This window comes from Torulaspora delbrueckii, chromosome 3, assembly GCF_000243375.1.
Source record: "Torulaspora delbrueckii CBS 1146 chromosome 3, complete genome".
NCBI classification, from domain to species: Eukaryota; Fungi; Ascomycota; class Saccharomycetes; order Saccharomycetales; family Saccharomycetaceae; genus Torulaspora; species Torulaspora delbrueckii.
In genome coordinates, this window is record NC_016503.1 from 332,078 (window position 1) to 347,775 (window position 15,698).

The window sequence follows — 15,698 nt, forward strand, 5'->3', positions numbered from 1 at the left end:
CGAATTGGTAAAAGTAAGCCGTTGGACTGGATTGAACGACGAACATTGTAGCGGATGTATAGTATACAACTTAATGGATTCAAATACGATTTTTGTTGCATTTCGGTTTCTTTCCAAAAGGGCGATTGAACAGACAACAGCTCCTAGACAGATTGTAGTATATTTATCTGGGGTACGAGTGGAAAGCTCACTATACTGAACAGCATTCTTCTCGTTAGAGCTCGATTCTAAATTAATGATAGTGTTTTATCTTCTAAAATTGGCTATTGTCTACATTTCCTTAGTAGTCCGGTTGGCATGGCAACCATTACTGGACTTGATCAGTACTAATGGAATGAGGTTCTTGGCATATTAAGATCAGCAGATAAGAGAGAGAGAGAGAGAGACCTGATGTATGTTGTTATTGCTAAATGACGAATGTGAATATTGCTTGAATTCCGGCAACTGATCTCATCAAATTTCTCGACATGATTTGAGGAAGAATTATGAGCTTAGTTTACGCATCCAAGAACTCCCAGTTCAAGGCAAGGTACTCAATTAAATGCAATCTAGTGTATCAAACTCCAGGACAATGAAGTCTGGAATCGAGGCCTTATTTGCAAAAATGAGCCATTCGGAATGCAATAGAACGGAAATAACGACCTTGATGAGGACTTTACATGTAAGACATAAAAACTAACGAACAAGCCTTTAATGACCAACAATTTGCCATTGTACAAGCTAAGTGATTAATTGTAGTGATTGATAAGGTTTATAGCTTTATTATAAAGTTTTCGCCGGGTAAAGCTGTCAATGGTTTAAAGACGTAGATCCTCATTGATAAACGACTAAGATGAGCAGTCACCACAGCTCTGATGGCTGGACCTAGAAAGCACTCGAGGACTGGATGCGTAACTTGTAAGGTGCGCAAGAAGCGGTGTTCTGAGGACCGACCGATTTGCAACGATTGTGATAGACTGGGGTTTACCTGCGTATATTTACCCAAGACCAGCAATCGACAGGTTCTCTCGAGGTACAAGGCACAAGTGGAACAGGAATTGCTTGGTAAGAAGAACCATAGGAGGGTTGATGAGGATGAAGTGGCTCTTGATGGTGAAATTGTCTCGCTTGGCGAAGATCCGTATCTATCACAACCGTTAGCGGACCCTCTTATGAGTCAACTGGATCCCGTTGGGGTTCATCTATACAGTTACTACCGTACTCATCTCGCGCAGATCATTTCAATAGCACCTACGCGGCAGAATTACTATTTGCAGGTGTTTTTACCAATGGCACATCAGCATGCCGGAATCTTAAACGGAATAATGGCTTGGTCTGCTCATCACCTTTCGATCACTACTGAGAATGGCGAAGGTGCTGAGCAGCAACGGGATAGTAGCTACCTTGAGCTCGCTAACAAATACACATTGAAATCCTTGGAAAGGTTGCGGTCCGAAGAAACGAACAGTGAAACATTCCTGTGGACGCTAGCGCAAGTATTGGTTCTCTGTGCTGCAGAGATTTGCCAAGGTGATGTCAAGAAGTGGAAAATTCTACTCAAGTTTGGAGCTGGGCTCATAGAGAAGAATGTTGGCAGTGACATCTCCAAGCTTTTGTCCTTACGCAGCTCGCAATCTACAATGCCTCACCTTGATTCCAGGACTCGATATTGGCTGCTTGCAAATTTCATCTACCATGATATAATGTGCTCTCAGGGCACTTTCTTCGCGACTGAACAGTACAGAAAAGTGTTGTACCAACAGGAACAGGAAACTCCATCCGTGTCCACTGAGACACTACACTTGGACCCTCTACACGGAATCAACCGCCCGATTCTGCTCTATTTGGGAGATATCACGAACTTGATGAGAAAGATGAAACAAAGCTCATTGCCCTTCAACAAGGACCACCCGCAATTCAGAGAATATATGGAAGCAGCTCACGATCTAGAAATGAAACTGCATCAAGCAGTACCGAATGTTACAGATTTGAAAGCTTATCGAGAAACATCCAGCGACAATGATCTGTGTCTTCACCTGTTCCGTCTTATGCAAACCGCCGCATTGATACATTTGAAGACAACCTGTCTCAAATATTCCAAATACTGCTTAGAGATCCAGTACCTGTGGACGCTGCTTTCAGACAGGCTGGATCTTGTTCTGGGAACTAAGCTCGAGGGGTCACTGTGTTTTCCTATGTTCATATGTGGCATAAACTGCATGGATAAAGAACAGAGAGACTTGGTGGAGTGGAGGTTCAACAACATAATGAAAAGATACAAGTGCTACAATTTCCAGAGGGCAAGAATAATCATGAGGAAAGTTTGGAATCATGAAAACGTCGATGTCTCTGATTTAAGAAGTGACAGTGTATCCAGCCACAGCTCGGATAACTCGGAGTTCATGTTCGATTTAACCAACAAGGATTGGTACGATATAGTGGACGAAATGGGTTGGGATATAAGTTTGCCTAAGGTCTCAATATGTCATATAATTTAATGTATTTGTAACATTAACAGTCATTTAGAACATCGTGGTTATATACAGGCATAAACATTTATTTACAAACGACTTCAAGAAGACAAAAACTCACCTCTATTTTGCAATTGCTGCATGACAAAAGCCATGCCGAGCCTACTCTTCTTGATATTTTCATCAAACTTTGAGCGAGACCAGTCCTCGATTTTATTCTTTACACCCAATTGGAACCCACTTGAAAATTTCACTTCACTGGTAACAAAAGTCTTCGAGCTATTCTCCTCACGATGATACGTAGTATATTCCTCCACTTGAATAATTCTTGTATGATCCAAATTTTTTGTATAGGTTTTCATCACAGCCCGGGAAGGGTCCACTACCGAACGTTCGATGATCCATGAGTCCGTAATCTTCCCCAAAAAAGTCTTTGACCATCGTGGTAGTTTACCTGACTTCTTTATTAATCTAGTAGTGTGCAAATGCCCGTTTGAATCTGTTTCTCTCGAAAGCGTATCTATCGATAGTACATGACTGGCATAAGGGTTCGGATATCTGTTGAAGAAAGCCAACGATACTGTGGCAAAATCGTTGTCAAAGACGTGAGTATTTTTATGCCACAGGACCATCGCAATCGTGTTTCTTGATGACTTTGAAGTTGAGTTCAGTATGCTTTCTTCGTTAGACTCGCGCGATATAATCTTTAATTTTATTAAACTGAAAAACTCCTAACTATGAAAACCGATGCATGAAAACCTATAGAAGATGAACGATTGCCATCGCTAACGAACCTGCCAGCCCGCAGTTGACAACTAGATTCTTACCAGCGTTGGAATGAATGGAAACTGTCGAATTTGAAGAAGTACTGACAGATTGATGACTGGCCAATGTGGTTAAAACTTGTTGTGTTGTAATTGTGGTGAGTTTGCCACTGACAGTTGATTCAATAGTTTTCGGAACTGTAGTTACAATCTTGCTGGATCCAGATTCAGATTCGGACGCAGAAGCACTTTCTGATGAGATTGCAGTCGTGCTGGGGAGCCACCATACTGGCTTCGTCGTTGTTCTGCCCATTTCATCGGTGGTTACTATCGTTGTGAGTGGATCGTCTGCATAAGTAATAGTCTTTTCCATCGTAGTTGAATCTGGGGTGGTTTCTGGGGTGGTTTCTGGGCTGATTGACTTTTCAACGGAGGAGGTGTGCTCGGTCGTAGTTGGATCGATACTGGTCGATGATTTCTCCTTAGTGCTAGCACTTGCCGATGTGCTATCATCAGAGTTTTGTGGATTTTGTCCCAGCATTCCAAAATTCGTAGCAGTGGTGAATGTTAACAGTGTTGAGAATAATATCTGCCTAAAGATCTTCATTTGGATTGTCGATCTGATTGAATATATGATCTACATGGCGTCTGAATCTTGATCTACATGGCCTACCTCTATATAAACCGTAAATCTAATTACCGTAAATTAATGCTGAGTTGATCAATTTTGTATTAATTTATGTTTAGCGCAGCCATCTTGCAAAGCGAAAAATACAAGTTAAAATATAAAAGTCTCTATAACATTACGACACCAACGTTACTACGCTTTTGGGTATCATAAGTCTTGTCCTCTTTAATGCCACCAGTGATCGGGAAAGCTCTGTAGTTGAATAGGTAAAAATTCAAGAACCCATCGCCAGGTCCAAATTTCAATGGATCTAGGAACAGAGTGTTATCCTGTGACGTTAATGCGTTAAAAACGTCCATCTTGGCATCACGAGCCAGGATACACGCATCGTTCATCAGTGAACACAACCTCTTTTTCAAAGTCTCTGTAGCCTCTTTGCTGAATCTATCACTGTACTCAAGGTCCGCATCGGATGCGTAGTAGAAAAGATATCCAATACCCAGTTCTTTATGAACGGAATTGTTTAAGATAGTGAATGGCAACGAGTAGAAAGAGAAGAAATCAGTAATCTTCCCATCTTTCTCGACAACATAGGAGAAAATAACTTTCTCAGTGTTCTCTGTCCCTTCATCGTTCCCCAGAAACCAGTGTTTGAACTCTTCCTTAGTAAACGTCTGTACGAGGTCAAACCTTGCCTGGTATGCTTCAAGCAACTGATGCGCTTGAGCAAGATCCTTTTCCTCCATTGGTCTTAGGCCGTCAGTATTCGTCTTCTCAGGCAAAGCATACTTAGCATTCATCTGCATCCGAGTGGCATGGCTTGGCATATGAGTGAAGCCAACCTCATGTAGTTTACCCCAGTTCAAAGGGCGGTGTGTATACCTACAAACACTCACTGGAGATGGTAGCACTGTACCCGAAGTGTACAACGCATACCATATATCGCACCTGTTGACACGTCTAGTTATCTCCTTGATAAGTACAGGAGTCAATCTCTTGCCCCTCAATTGCTTATGAACGCACAGAAAATTGATCTCAACACTGCGTACAGTGTTCTCCCTGACCTTCAGGTCAACAGGTATGGCTGAAATAAAAGCTACGAGTTTCTTACTAGAACGCACTCGCACACCAACGTGCCAGTCCTTCTTCCAGCCTGGAGATCTCAAGGACCAATTGAAGAATTCACGAGTATACTTGAATCTAAACGTAGAATCACGATCTTCGACGTAGTTTTCATTCAGCAACAGAAACACATCTTCCAATTGATTTTGATCCGTTACGTCCACAGTACACCATTCAAAATCGCCTAACAATGGCAATGGCAACTCAGAAATTTCCTCCGGAGTTTTCTTCCTATCAATGGGGCCCTCCTTATCGACAGATTCATCAAGCCTCGTTACCGGTTGGGTTTTCCAAAACTTGTAATCCTTCATTTCCTTCCTCTGTTCCTGGGTCAACTTAGAAATGTCCCCATTGTTAAGTTTCAGGAGCTCCAAAAGCTCAGCTAGTTTCTGATTCTGCTCAGCAGACATCCTACAACTCCAAAGCTACTAAATCAATTGATCAATGACTTCTTGAACCGGTTGAATAGCTTTGTCTTTTAGATGATCTACCTTTGAAGCCATCATTGGCTACGTGTTGTTTGCCCATGGACGACGCTGAAAAATTTTTGGAACTTTTAGTTAATAAAGCGATGAGCTGAAGAGATGAGATGAGCTTTTGATTTTAAAGTTGAGCATTGTGATTTCAATTGCGCTTTCGTGAGATGATTTCTGCTACGACATGGGTCCCTAGAGGGTTTGCCTCTGAGTTTCCTGAGAAATACGAGTTGGATGATGAAGAGATGGAGAGAATTAACCAGCTGGCTCAGTTGAACTTGGAAGATGCCCGTGCAGATTTGCAAGAAGCTGAGGAAGAGGAAGTCAATACTGATAAATTGAACGATGAATTGGCTTTGGATGATGATCTGAAAGAATATGATTTGGAGAATTATGATGCCGATGAGCAGGAAGGTGGTGCAGAAGTATCAATGTTCCCAGGTCTTTCGAATGAAGATGTTACTTTTCATGAAGGCGAGGACGGGAAGGATCCTTATATTTCGTTGCCTACCCAAGAGGAAACTGCAGAGGATAGACAGGAATTGCAAGTGTACCCAACAGATAATATGATTCTAGCTACGAGAACGGAAGATGATGTTTCGTATTTGGACGTTTATGTCTATGATGATGGTGCTGGGTTCCATGATAACAGTATTCCAGTAGAGCAAGGCGATGAAGCGGACCCTGACGTGAAACGTGGTCTAGTGCGTGATAGTGCGTTGTATGTGCATCACGATTTGATGTTGCCTGCATTCCCACTATGTGTGGAATGGTTGAACTACAAACCAGGATCAAACTCTGAAGATCCAGCAAATTTCGCAGCTATTGGTTCATTTGACCCACAGATCGAGATTTGGAACTTGAATTGCGTCGAGAAGGCCTTCCCAGATGTGATCCTTGGTGAACCAGAGGATCAAACTGCACCAACAAAGAAGAAGAAGAAATCCAAGGGTGGTAAGAAGCATATAACGACTCACCACACAGACGCTGTGCTGTCCTTAACACACAACAAGCAGTTCCGTAGTGTGCTAGCCTCTACGTCTGCAGATCATACTGTTAAACTATGGGACTTGAATAGCGCTACAGCTGCACGTTCGATGGCTTCGATCCATAGCGGCAAAAACGTTTCGTCGTCGGAATGGCATACTACCAATGGTTCTGTGTTGTTGACAGGTGGTTACGACTCCAGAATTGCTCTGTCCGATGTTAGAATTCCAGATGAGACAAAGATGTCCAAGTATTGGTCCGTTGTACCGGGTGAAGACGTAGAAACCGTTACTTTTGCTGATGAAAACATCATGCTGTGTGGTACCGATTCTGGTAACATTTACTCATTCGACATAAGAAACAATGAAAACTCCAAACCTGTGTGGACATTGAAAGCTCACGATGCCGGAATCTCTTCGCTATGTGCCAACAGATATATTCCAGGTTTGATGAGTACTGGTGCCATGGGTGAGAAGACCGTCAAGCTTTGGAAGTTTCCATTGACCAACGAATCCAACAAGGGCCCCAGTATGGTTCTCTCGCGTGATTTCGACGTGGGGAATGTATTGTCAGTGTCTTATGCTGCCGATATAGAAGTTGCCGGTAATATGGTTGTTGGAGGTGTCAACAAGGGTTTGAAACTATGGGATGTATTCACCAACAGAACCGTTCGTAGAATGTTTTCAAATGAATTGGGTGCATTGCAACAAAGAGCCCGTGGCGAGGCTAATCAATTGGGTAAGAGCTCTAGAATCGCTAGAAAATACACCAAGAATGATAACCCAGAGACTATGATAACGGTGGATGACCAACGTGATGATGATCCCGATGAGGAGAAAGATGACGGGGATGACTGGGAGAGCATGAATTAGGGAAAAACCTTGAACCATTAGACCAAATATGTACCATATATATATATAAAAAAAGAGGAAGGGTCTGAACCTGTCAGGAAGGTGAAATGAGCCATTTCAAATGATTATTCTCCGGTGTATCTGCCTCCACATCGATCACTGCGATATCACTTCTATTATAATTACCATTTTTTGAGTCCGATACAAAGCTTATGCTTCGCTCAGATATCCTTCTTGGTCGATTGAACTCTTCAGAGATTCTAGGACGCAACGAGTAACCACTATTGGAACGGCGGAAGAATCTCAATGTTCGACCATGATTAAATTCATCATTTTCACAGTCAGTAAGAGCTTCATCATCATCCTCGTACACCATTTTATCATCATCCTCTGCACAATGTGACCCTAAGAGCTTATATTTCTCTTTGATAGTCTCTATGAGTTCTTCAAGTGTATCTTCATGTCCATCATAAACAACCTTACACATTTGCTGGTACTGAGAAGCGAAAAGATCCTGATTCCAAGTAAAACCTTGCGATTGTGAAGAAGCTATTGAGAAATTATTGGTATTTGGCAAATTAGAATGGTAAGCACCAGAATAAACCATGCAGGTTTCACTCTCTCGCATAAGCTTTGAGAGAAAACACCGGCTCATTTTGAAGTCCAGTGGATTACAATATGGGGAGTTTATCGAGGTGTGCTATAAGGTTTAGATGTATTCTTGATCTACATGAAGAGATAAGCAGGGGAAGGATACAACTCCGCGAGTCACGTGAGAGCACAAGATACCTTACCAGGGCTGGGGAGTCTTTCAATTACTATGATGATATCAATTACCATCTACGAGAAGATTTCAAACTAAAGAAATGCTCCTTTATTCTTGGTAAGTCTGTCGTTGTGATTACTTCCTTTGTGGTTTATAGTTACTGATATCAGAAAGAGTCCTCTCAAATGTTAATGATAGTGCCACACGGTCAAATGACAAGAAGCGGAAATAAAAACCATGAATTTTATTTCCGCTTGGTGACTTTAACTCCGCTTTCAAGAAATTATATCCGCTCAGCTTCTAGAAATTCATTTCCCTTTTCGGAATTCGATATAAATTTCTTTTTTGTGAGATTTCGTCCAGAGCGACTCATTGAAAAATTTTCAAAATTTTCTTTCACCTCGAGCGATGAGCGATGAGATGCCTTCTCATAGTATTGGCTATAGCGATTTGTACTACTAGAGTGTTTACTTCAATTGTAGGTTTAACAGGCTCTTACTCTCTTGTTTGTCTCTCGACATTGATCACACCGAGCCATGGCCCCCATTCAGTACCTGCTCTTTGAAGAGCCCACCGGTTATGCCATTTTCAAAGTCAAACTACAACAGGACAATATCGGTTCTCGTCTAGGTGAAGTTCAGGAGCAAATCAACGATTTTGGTTCTTTTACTAAGCTTGTTGAACTGGTCTCTTTCGCCCCTTTTAAAGGTGCTGCAGAAGCTTTGGAGAATGCAAATGATATCTCTGAAGGTTTGGTTTCCGAGAGTTTGAAAGCTATCTTGGATTTGAACTTGCCTAAGGGTTCCAAGAAGGAGACCGTTACTCTAGGTATCTCTGATAGAAATTTGGGTCCTTCAATCAAAGAAGAATTTCCATATGTGGATTCTGTTTCCAATGAATTGGCGCAGGATTTGATCCGTGGTGTTAGATTGCACGGTGAGAAATTGTTCAAAGGTTTGCAATCTGGCGATTTGGAAAGAGCTCAATTGGGTCTAGGTCATGCTTACTCCAGAGCTAAGGTTAAGTTCTCTGTGCAGAAGAATGACAACCATATTATTCAAGCGATTGCCTTGTTGGATCAGTTGGATAAGGATATCAACACTTTTGCCATGAGAGTTAAGGAATGGTACGGTTGGCATTTCCCGGAACTAGCCAAGCTGGTTCCAGACAACTACAAATTTGCTCAATTGGTCTTGTTTGTTAAGGACAAGGCTTCTTTGAATGATGAGTCCTTACACGATTTGGCAGCTATCTTGAACGATGATGCCGCTATCGCTCAAAGAGTTATTGATAACGCTCGTATCTCTATGGGTCAGGACCTTTCTGAAACTGATATGGAGAACGTTTGTGTGTTTGCTGAAAGAGTTGCTTCTTTGGCTGATTACAGAAGACAACTGTACGAATACCTGTGTGAAAAGATGCACACTGTAGCTCCAAACTTGTCTGAATTGATCGGAGAAGTGATCGGTGCCAGATTGATCTCGCATGCTGGTTCTTTGACCAACTTATCGAAGCAAGCTGCCTCCACTGTTCAAATTCTAGGTGCTGAAAAAGCTTTGTTCAGAGCTCTTAAGACTAAAGGTAACACTCCAAAATACGGTTTGATTTATCACAGTGGTTTTATCGCTAAGGCTGCCACTAAGAACAAGGGTAGAATTTCGAGATACTTGGCTAACAAATGTTCTATGGCTTCCAGAATTGATAATTACTCTGACGAACCAACAAATGTGTTTGGTACTGTGTTGAGAAAGCAAGTTGAACAAAGACTGGAATTTTACAGCACTGGTCAACCAACTTTGAAGAACGAATTGGCTATCAAGGAAGCTATGGATCTATATAACGAGGGTAAACCAGAAGAAGAACCAAAGGTCGAAGAGAAGAAATCTAAGAAGAGATCTAAGGATGAATCTGAAGATGAAGAGGAACAAGAGAACAAGAAGGTAAAGAAAGAAAAGAAGGAGAAGAAGGAGAAGAAAGAAAAGAAGGAGAAGAAGGAGAAGAAGGAGAAGAAAGAGAAGAAGGAGAAGAAGGAGAAGAAGGAGAAGAAAGACAAGAAGAAGAAGGATTAATCTCTTTAGATATCATGTACTGTATATTTAGTAATCGTTACTCGTGAATCGTCATATATAAAGACCTGATTGAGCACCTAATGCGGCACCATCCAATCTCCAGCGACGATAGCATTCGTTCCTATATATTTCCTTGTTCGAATCAACCCATTGATGACAAAGTGTGATTAGCTCTTCCATCGTAACAAGATTCAACTTTTCAAAGCCAACTGGTCCTTCACTGGGCGCGATTAGTCCCTGGAAAGGTAAAGACTTTTCAATCAGCTGCGTTATAACAGCGCCGACAAAGCTCGTAACGAATTCAGGTGGGTTTAACGTAGTCTCCTTATCACTTACAGGTTTCAACTCTGTGATCTGATCAGATGTACCAAGAACCACAACTTCACCTTCAAAAGCGCCCTGGGCCAACTTGCATACAACTGACTTGGCTATCTGGTTTAGAAAAATTGGTGAAGTTTTCAAGAAGTTTTCTTTAACGCTGATCAATAACGTCCTACCGAATGACACTATTGGTGCGCAGAGCTCAAACGTCTTACTTCTCTCTTCCACAACATATGCAGGATCTACTTCATTAGGAAAGTTTTCATCAAAGTTCCACGAGTGCATTGGATGGTCTAATGCCATTTTGCCACTTGAGAGATCTAATATAACTTTCAAATCACCTAAAATAGTTGACTTCAGCAACTTCTCCGGAAATAAAGGATTCATTATGGCACTTGTAAGAATAACTCTGCTGAAATTTTGCAGATCAATGGGTGGTAGAGTCACCTGTGGCAAAACTGACGTTTGTAAAGTACCTTCATTGGCTATAATAACTGGTGAGTCCAGTTGATGTCTTGGCTCTGCAATTTCATTCCATTGTTTGAACTAGCGCCTAATGTTAGTATAACGAAAGCATTCTTGAATTAATAGTAAATTACCATACTAGCATAGTTGATCGTCGGTCGGCTAAGTCAGTTATTCTTTTGACATGGTGAAGTTCTTTAATAGTAAGGCGCGCTGCCCTTCAGAAATTTCACCGATTTTAAAGAGTGATCAAGAATTTGACATTGACTACTACTACAACGGATATGTCTGATCTTGCTGCCGCCTACCAGGCTCTACAAAGTGAACTAGAAGTGTTAGTGATTGCTAGACAGAAACTGGAAACTCAATTGCAAGAAAATAAAATTGTTAGTGAAGAGTTTAGTGAACTGAAGGAGGACACCCAAGTGTACAAGCTGACTGGTAACGTCTTATTACCAGTGGAACAATCTGAAGCTAATTCGAATGTTGCAAAAAGACTAGAGTTTATACAGACTGAGATTGGTCGTTGTGAAAACAATCTAAAGGCTAAGCAACAGGAACAAGAGAAACTAAGAGCCGAATTGATCAAACTTCGCGGTGCTCAATAGTTTACCAACATCATATATGCAATCCTACGCTTATAGACCTATATCTGTAATATAACCCGTTCATCCTCTAGCTAGTTGAGATTTGACCAAGTTTATAGTGCTTAAGAGGGTATACCATGCGAACTCTTCGGTGTTGTTGTAGTACTCACCCAACGTAGATACACGATGTAACTTTTCTCTGGCAAATTCAAAAGTTTCTTTATAGTCAGGAGATCTATCTTGTGCCATAAACAGTTCGCTACTGACGTAGGCACAACTAACAGCCAATCTCTTGGAATACCAGGCAAAATCATTGTGATCCTTCTCAGTAGAAAAATAAATCATGTCATCGGATAACCTGTGCAGCTCTGGCATCGAATAGTCCACTAAAAATGGTCCGGGAATTGACAATTGGGACAACAACTGGGATAAATGTTTGGCAACTGGAACATTCATCTCGAGCCTCTTGATCACTAGGTGTTCTAACGAGGGCAATTGATCCACGGGGGTCTCAAGTGAGATATTCTCAGTCAAATTTAGTCTCTTATCTACCAAATGGAACTTGAGTAATTCCATCAGAGCTGGGGATGAGTGGAAGAAGGAAGGACCATTCGAAGAACCGATGACGCTTAACATTGTTGAGGGATAACCTAGTTCATTCAAGGAATTGACGATGGCTCTTTCATTGAATCCATACATTGGTACTGATTTCGCCAAGGTGTGCGAAAGAACTTTGTATTGAGGTGAATCCTTGCCATATTTTAAAGGACCCCGGGAATTTATTGGATTGATATATTCGAAGCCAGCTGGCCTGTAACCACGGGCGAAAATTCGACTACCAGCTATCAAACGCTTGCTAATCATGACCAATGTCCTGATTTCAACAGTCTAGCAGAAAGGTTGTTGGGTTGTATTCAGTTGACCTCAACAGTTGTCTTGTAATATAAAAAATGTGTCAAGAAATTTCAATCCTTAAAAGGACTTTGTTACCACTGTAAAAACTCGAAGAACAGGGGTTTATTGAACCACTCTATTGATAGTTAGAACCTTAAGTTCATTACAAGATCAAATCAAGATGTCTGGTGCTGCGACTGAGGGGAAATCGATTACCTGTGTAGCTGCTGTTGCTTATGAAGCTGGCAAACCCTTGACTGTTGAAGAAATCACAGTCGAGGCACCAAGAGCACATGAAGTACGTATCAAGATTGAATACACAGCTGTGTGCCATACGGATGCTTATACTTTATCTGGCGTTGACCCTGAAGGTGCCTTTCCCTCTATCTTAGGACATGAAGGTGCAGGAATAGTGGAATCTGTCGGTGAAGGTGTCACCAATGTCAAACCAGGGGACCACGTCATTGCCCTATACACTGCAGAATGCCAGAAATGTAAATTCTGTAAATCGGGAAAGACCAACCTCTGCAGTTCAGTGAGAGCCACCCAGGGGAAAGGTGTCATGCCTGATGGAACTTCAAGGTTCAAGAACCAAAAGGGGGAAGAATTAAAGCACTTTATGGGTTGCTCGACATTCTCACAATACACTGTTGTAGCTGATGTTTCTGTTGTTGCAGTGGACCCTTCTGCACCATTGGAGAGTATTTGTCTACTGGGTTGTGGTGTTACCACAGGTTATGGTGCAGCAACCAAGACTGCCAATGTTCAAAAGGGTGACACTGTCGCAGTTTTCGGTGCTGGTACTGTAGGTCTCTCAGTAATTCAAGGTGCCAAGGTCAGGGGTGCTTCCAGAATTATCCTCGTTGATATCAATGATCAAAAGAGAAAATACGGTAACGAGTTTGGTGCCACTGACTTTATCAACCCTAAGAGTGACTTAAAAGATGGTCAAACTATCGTTGAGAAATTGATCGAAATGACTGACGGTGGACTTGATTACACTTTCGACTGCACTGGTAACACAAAGGTTATGAGAGATGCACTTGAAGCATGCCACAAAGGTTGGGGTACTTCTGTCATCATTGGTGTTGCTGCCGCTGAGGAAGAAATTTCTACTAGACCATTCCAACTCGTGACAGGTAGAGTATGGAAGGGTTCTGCGTTCGGTGGAATTAAAGGTAGATCCGAGATGGGTGGTTTAATCGAAGACTACAAGAAAGGTACTTTGAAGGTTGACGAATTTATCACAAATGAGAGGCCATTCACTGAGATCAACAAAGCCTTTGAAGACTTGCATGCTGGTGACTGTTTGAGAACAGTGCTTGACTTGAAAAAATGATCAATATATCTTTTATCAGACCTCTTCATGGAGGCCTACTACAAATTTTTATACGCTCTCTATCTCAATTATACAATGTTTACAAACCAAATAAACTCACCTACTTTTGCCACTTGGGTTCCGATGAACTCCTAGTATTCAAAGTTATACCGAGCTCATTCTCGTTCAAATTACCGACACGCTTTGTGAAATACCCATTTCCCCTCTTGTTACTGCCTAAATCATGTGTTGCAGCGCTAGATGCAGTAGATGATGCAGTAGAAACCAAGTTACCGAGACTCCCATTACCATATCTGTTGTAAATGCTACCGTTATTACCGTTATTATTGTTATTATTATTGTTATTACCGTTGCTGATCGACCTTGCTACGCTGTTGTCATCATTATTAGAATCTGAGATACTGACCTTGGCTGCTCCGCAACGTAAACATACCAGGTTCTTCGCAAAGTTGTGATATGTACAGGTTGGACATTTCCAATCTCCAGCTCTGAAGGGAACGTTAGAGCCACCGTTATTAACATTGGAATTATTGACTTGTTGGCCATTAAATCTGTTGTTGCTGTAATTCATGATAGGGCTATTGCCCCCGTTGTTGCCGTTGAAACGGTAAGCAGAATTACTATGCTTCAAGGAATTTTGATCGTTGTAATTCGCATTTGTTCTCACAGCTTGTGTCTGTGGCAATTGTGTATTGATCTGATAATGAGATTGGGTCGGACTTCCACCTACTTTGGTGATATAGATGTTGCCACCTTGATTCGTGCTGTTTATGTTGCCATTGTAATTCATGTATTGCTTGTTGTTAACTTGCACAGCTGAGGCAGCTGGGAACGAGCACCTGAAGCAAGCAGTACGTCTTTGAAAGTTGGAAAACCCACAAGAGGGACAATTCCAGTCCCCAGGTCTAGGTTTATTCTTACTTTGAGGGAACGGTGATAAAATCTCTTGAGCCCTGTCGAGAACCCTTGTCGACGAGGGCTGTATTTCCACGATATGTTCCACTACTCTAGGTTGTTTTGTATTTGCCATATTTGACAAGATTGAACGTCCATTGAGTACCAATACTTCGGTCGCTTCTTCATGTGTTTGAAAAACAACAAACCCAGATATACTGTCTTGCTCTTCGACATACGGACTGTTGTTCATGCTCCATTTATTATTAATGTTTGCAGTTTCCTCCACGATATTTTTGACTGTCCAAAAACCTACCGGTCTTGCACCAAATTGAGTAAACCAGGATTCGAGCTCACTTTGAGTAGTATCTGGTGGCAAATTGTTCAAATACAAAACTTTTGATTGCTCTTGCAGAAAATTACGAATATCCAAGTGCGAATCATATGGACGACTCAAGACATCAGAGATATCCTCCTTGGTCGTACATCTTTCGCACAATTGCAAGAGAATATCGACAGTGTAACCCAGAACAGGCTTTTCTGTGATCTCTTCTGTTGACATCTCCAAGACTTTCAAGATCTCAGTTTGGTCCTTCACTCTCTTGATACCTGTGCGACAACTCTTCCTCAAGGTCAGTACTTCGGGATGATTAGCACACCATCTATCGTATTCTTTCCACAAATCGAAAACCCTTGGATGCTGTAGATATGAAGGAAGTAAGAAACCTTCATCACGAGCCTGGCGAGGTATAGTAACGCGAATATGCCAAGTAGAGTATAAAGAACAAAGAACGAACTCATCCTCACCCACAATCGACATCACATCTCTGTCAAATTTGGCAATAGATTCCTGAAATGAAATAGAGCCCTGTTGATCCAGGCTAATTAGTGGAATTTGATCATCTGCATAATATGCCTTCATAGATTCCGCATCGATGAATTGGTAGGACAGTTTGTTAACACGTCCATGATCCTTCGGAGCTTCAATTCGATGCGTTGCTTCCACCTCTAGCACCACATAATGCATTATTCACTCCAAAATGGCACAATTAGTTGGCAATTAGAAAGAGAACAGCTAGAATGAG

At 41.6% G+C, this 15,698-nt stretch overlaps 12 protein-coding genes across 12 annotated transcripts; 5 read left to right on the forward strand and 7 right to left on the reverse strand.

The window, feature by feature from the left end:
- Nucleotides 1-854: 854 nt before the first annotated feature.
- UGA3 (Uga3p) lies at nt 855-2,477 on the forward strand (the record flags this gene model as incomplete). Its single annotated transcript, XM_003680240.1, has 1 exon — nt 855-2,477. One exon carries the CDS (start codon nt 855-857, stop codon nt 2,475-2,477), a length of 1,623 nt encoding a protein of 540 aa, XP_003680288.1.
- A 74-nt stretch (nt 2,478-2,551) lies between these two features.
- UPS1 (Ups1p) lies at nt 2,552-3,082 on the reverse strand (the record flags this gene model as incomplete). The annotated part of the gene is made up of 1 exon (XM_003680241.1): nt 2,552-3,082. The coding sequence occupies one exon, from the start codon at nt 3,080-3,082 to the stop codon at nt 2,552-2,554; it is 531 nt and encodes a 176-aa protein (XP_003680289.1).
- A 127-nt stretch (nt 3,083-3,209) lies between these two features.
- NCW2 (Ncw2p) lies at nt 3,210-3,821 on the reverse strand (the record flags this gene model as incomplete). Its single annotated transcript, XM_003680242.1, has 1 exon — nt 3,210-3,821. One exon carries the CDS (start codon nt 3,819-3,821, stop codon nt 3,210-3,212), a length of 612 nt encoding a protein of 203 aa, XP_003680290.1.
- A 188-nt stretch (nt 3,822-4,009) lies between these two features.
- NMT1 (glycylpeptide N-tetradecanoyltransferase NMT1) lies at nt 4,010-5,374 on the reverse strand (the record flags this gene model as incomplete). The annotated part of the gene is made up of 1 exon (XM_003680243.1): nt 4,010-5,374. The coding sequence occupies one exon, from the start codon at nt 5,372-5,374 to the stop codon at nt 4,010-4,012; it is 1,365 nt and encodes a 454-aa protein (XP_003680291.1).
- A 233-nt stretch (nt 5,375-5,607) lies between these two features.
- On the forward strand, nt 5,608-7,299 carry PWP1 (rRNA-processing protein PWP1; the record flags this gene model as incomplete). The annotated part of the gene is made up of 1 exon (XM_003680244.1): nt 5,608-7,299. One exon carries the CDS (start codon nt 5,608-5,610, stop codon nt 7,297-7,299), a length of 1,692 nt encoding a protein of 563 aa, XP_003680292.1.
- Nucleotides 7,300-7,372: 73 nt separating this feature from the next.
- Nucleotides 7,373-7,933, reverse strand: UGX2 (Ugx2p; the record flags this gene model as incomplete). Its single annotated transcript, XM_003680245.1, has 1 exon — nt 7,373-7,933. One exon carries the CDS (start codon nt 7,931-7,933, stop codon nt 7,373-7,375), a length of 561 nt encoding a protein of 186 aa, XP_003680293.1.
- Nucleotides 7,934-8,580: 647 nt separating this feature from the next.
- On the forward strand, nt 8,581-10,113 carry NOP56 (snoRNP complex protein NOP56; the record flags this gene model as incomplete). The annotated part of the gene is made up of 1 exon (XM_003680246.1): nt 8,581-10,113. One exon carries the CDS (start codon nt 8,581-8,583, stop codon nt 10,111-10,113), a length of 1,533 nt encoding a protein of 510 aa, XP_003680294.1.
- Nucleotides 10,114-10,164: 51 nt separating this feature from the next.
- On the reverse strand, nt 10,165-11,044 carry PBA1 (Pba1p; the record flags this gene model as incomplete). Its single annotated transcript, XM_003680247.1, has 2 exons — nt 10,165-10,980; nt 11,039-11,044. 2 exons carry the CDS (start codon nt 11,042-11,044, stop codon nt 10,165-10,167), a joined length of 822 nt encoding a protein of 273 aa, XP_003680295.1.
- Nucleotides 11,045-11,183: 139 nt separating this feature from the next.
- YKE2 (tubulin-binding prefolding complex subunit YKE2) lies at nt 11,184-11,507 on the forward strand (the record flags this gene model as incomplete). Its single annotated transcript, XM_003680248.1, has 1 exon — nt 11,184-11,507. The coding sequence occupies one exon, from the start codon at nt 11,184-11,186 to the stop codon at nt 11,505-11,507; it is 324 nt and encodes a 107-aa protein (XP_003680296.1).
- Nucleotides 11,508-11,567: 60 nt separating this feature from the next.
- COQ9 (ubiquinone biosynthesis protein COQ9) lies at nt 11,568-12,350 on the reverse strand (the record flags this gene model as incomplete). The annotated part of the gene is made up of 1 exon (XM_003680249.1): nt 11,568-12,350. The coding sequence occupies one exon, from the start codon at nt 12,348-12,350 to the stop codon at nt 11,568-11,570; it is 783 nt and encodes a 260-aa protein (XP_003680297.1).
- Nucleotides 12,351-12,561: 211 nt separating this feature from the next.
- SFA1 (bifunctional alcohol dehydrogenase/S-(hydroxymethyl)glutathione dehydrogenase) lies at nt 12,562-13,719 on the forward strand (the record flags this gene model as incomplete). The annotated part of the gene is made up of 1 exon (XM_003680250.1): nt 12,562-13,719. One exon carries the CDS (start codon nt 12,562-12,564, stop codon nt 13,717-13,719), a length of 1,158 nt encoding a protein of 385 aa, XP_003680298.1.
- A 100-nt stretch (nt 13,720-13,819) lies between these two features.
- On the reverse strand, nt 13,820-15,640 carry NRP1 (Nrp1p; the record flags this gene model as incomplete). Its single annotated transcript, XM_003680251.1, has 1 exon — nt 13,820-15,640. The coding sequence occupies one exon, from the start codon at nt 15,638-15,640 to the stop codon at nt 13,820-13,822; it is 1,821 nt and encodes a 606-aa protein (XP_003680299.1).
- Nucleotides 15,641-15,698: the final 58 nt, after the last annotated feature.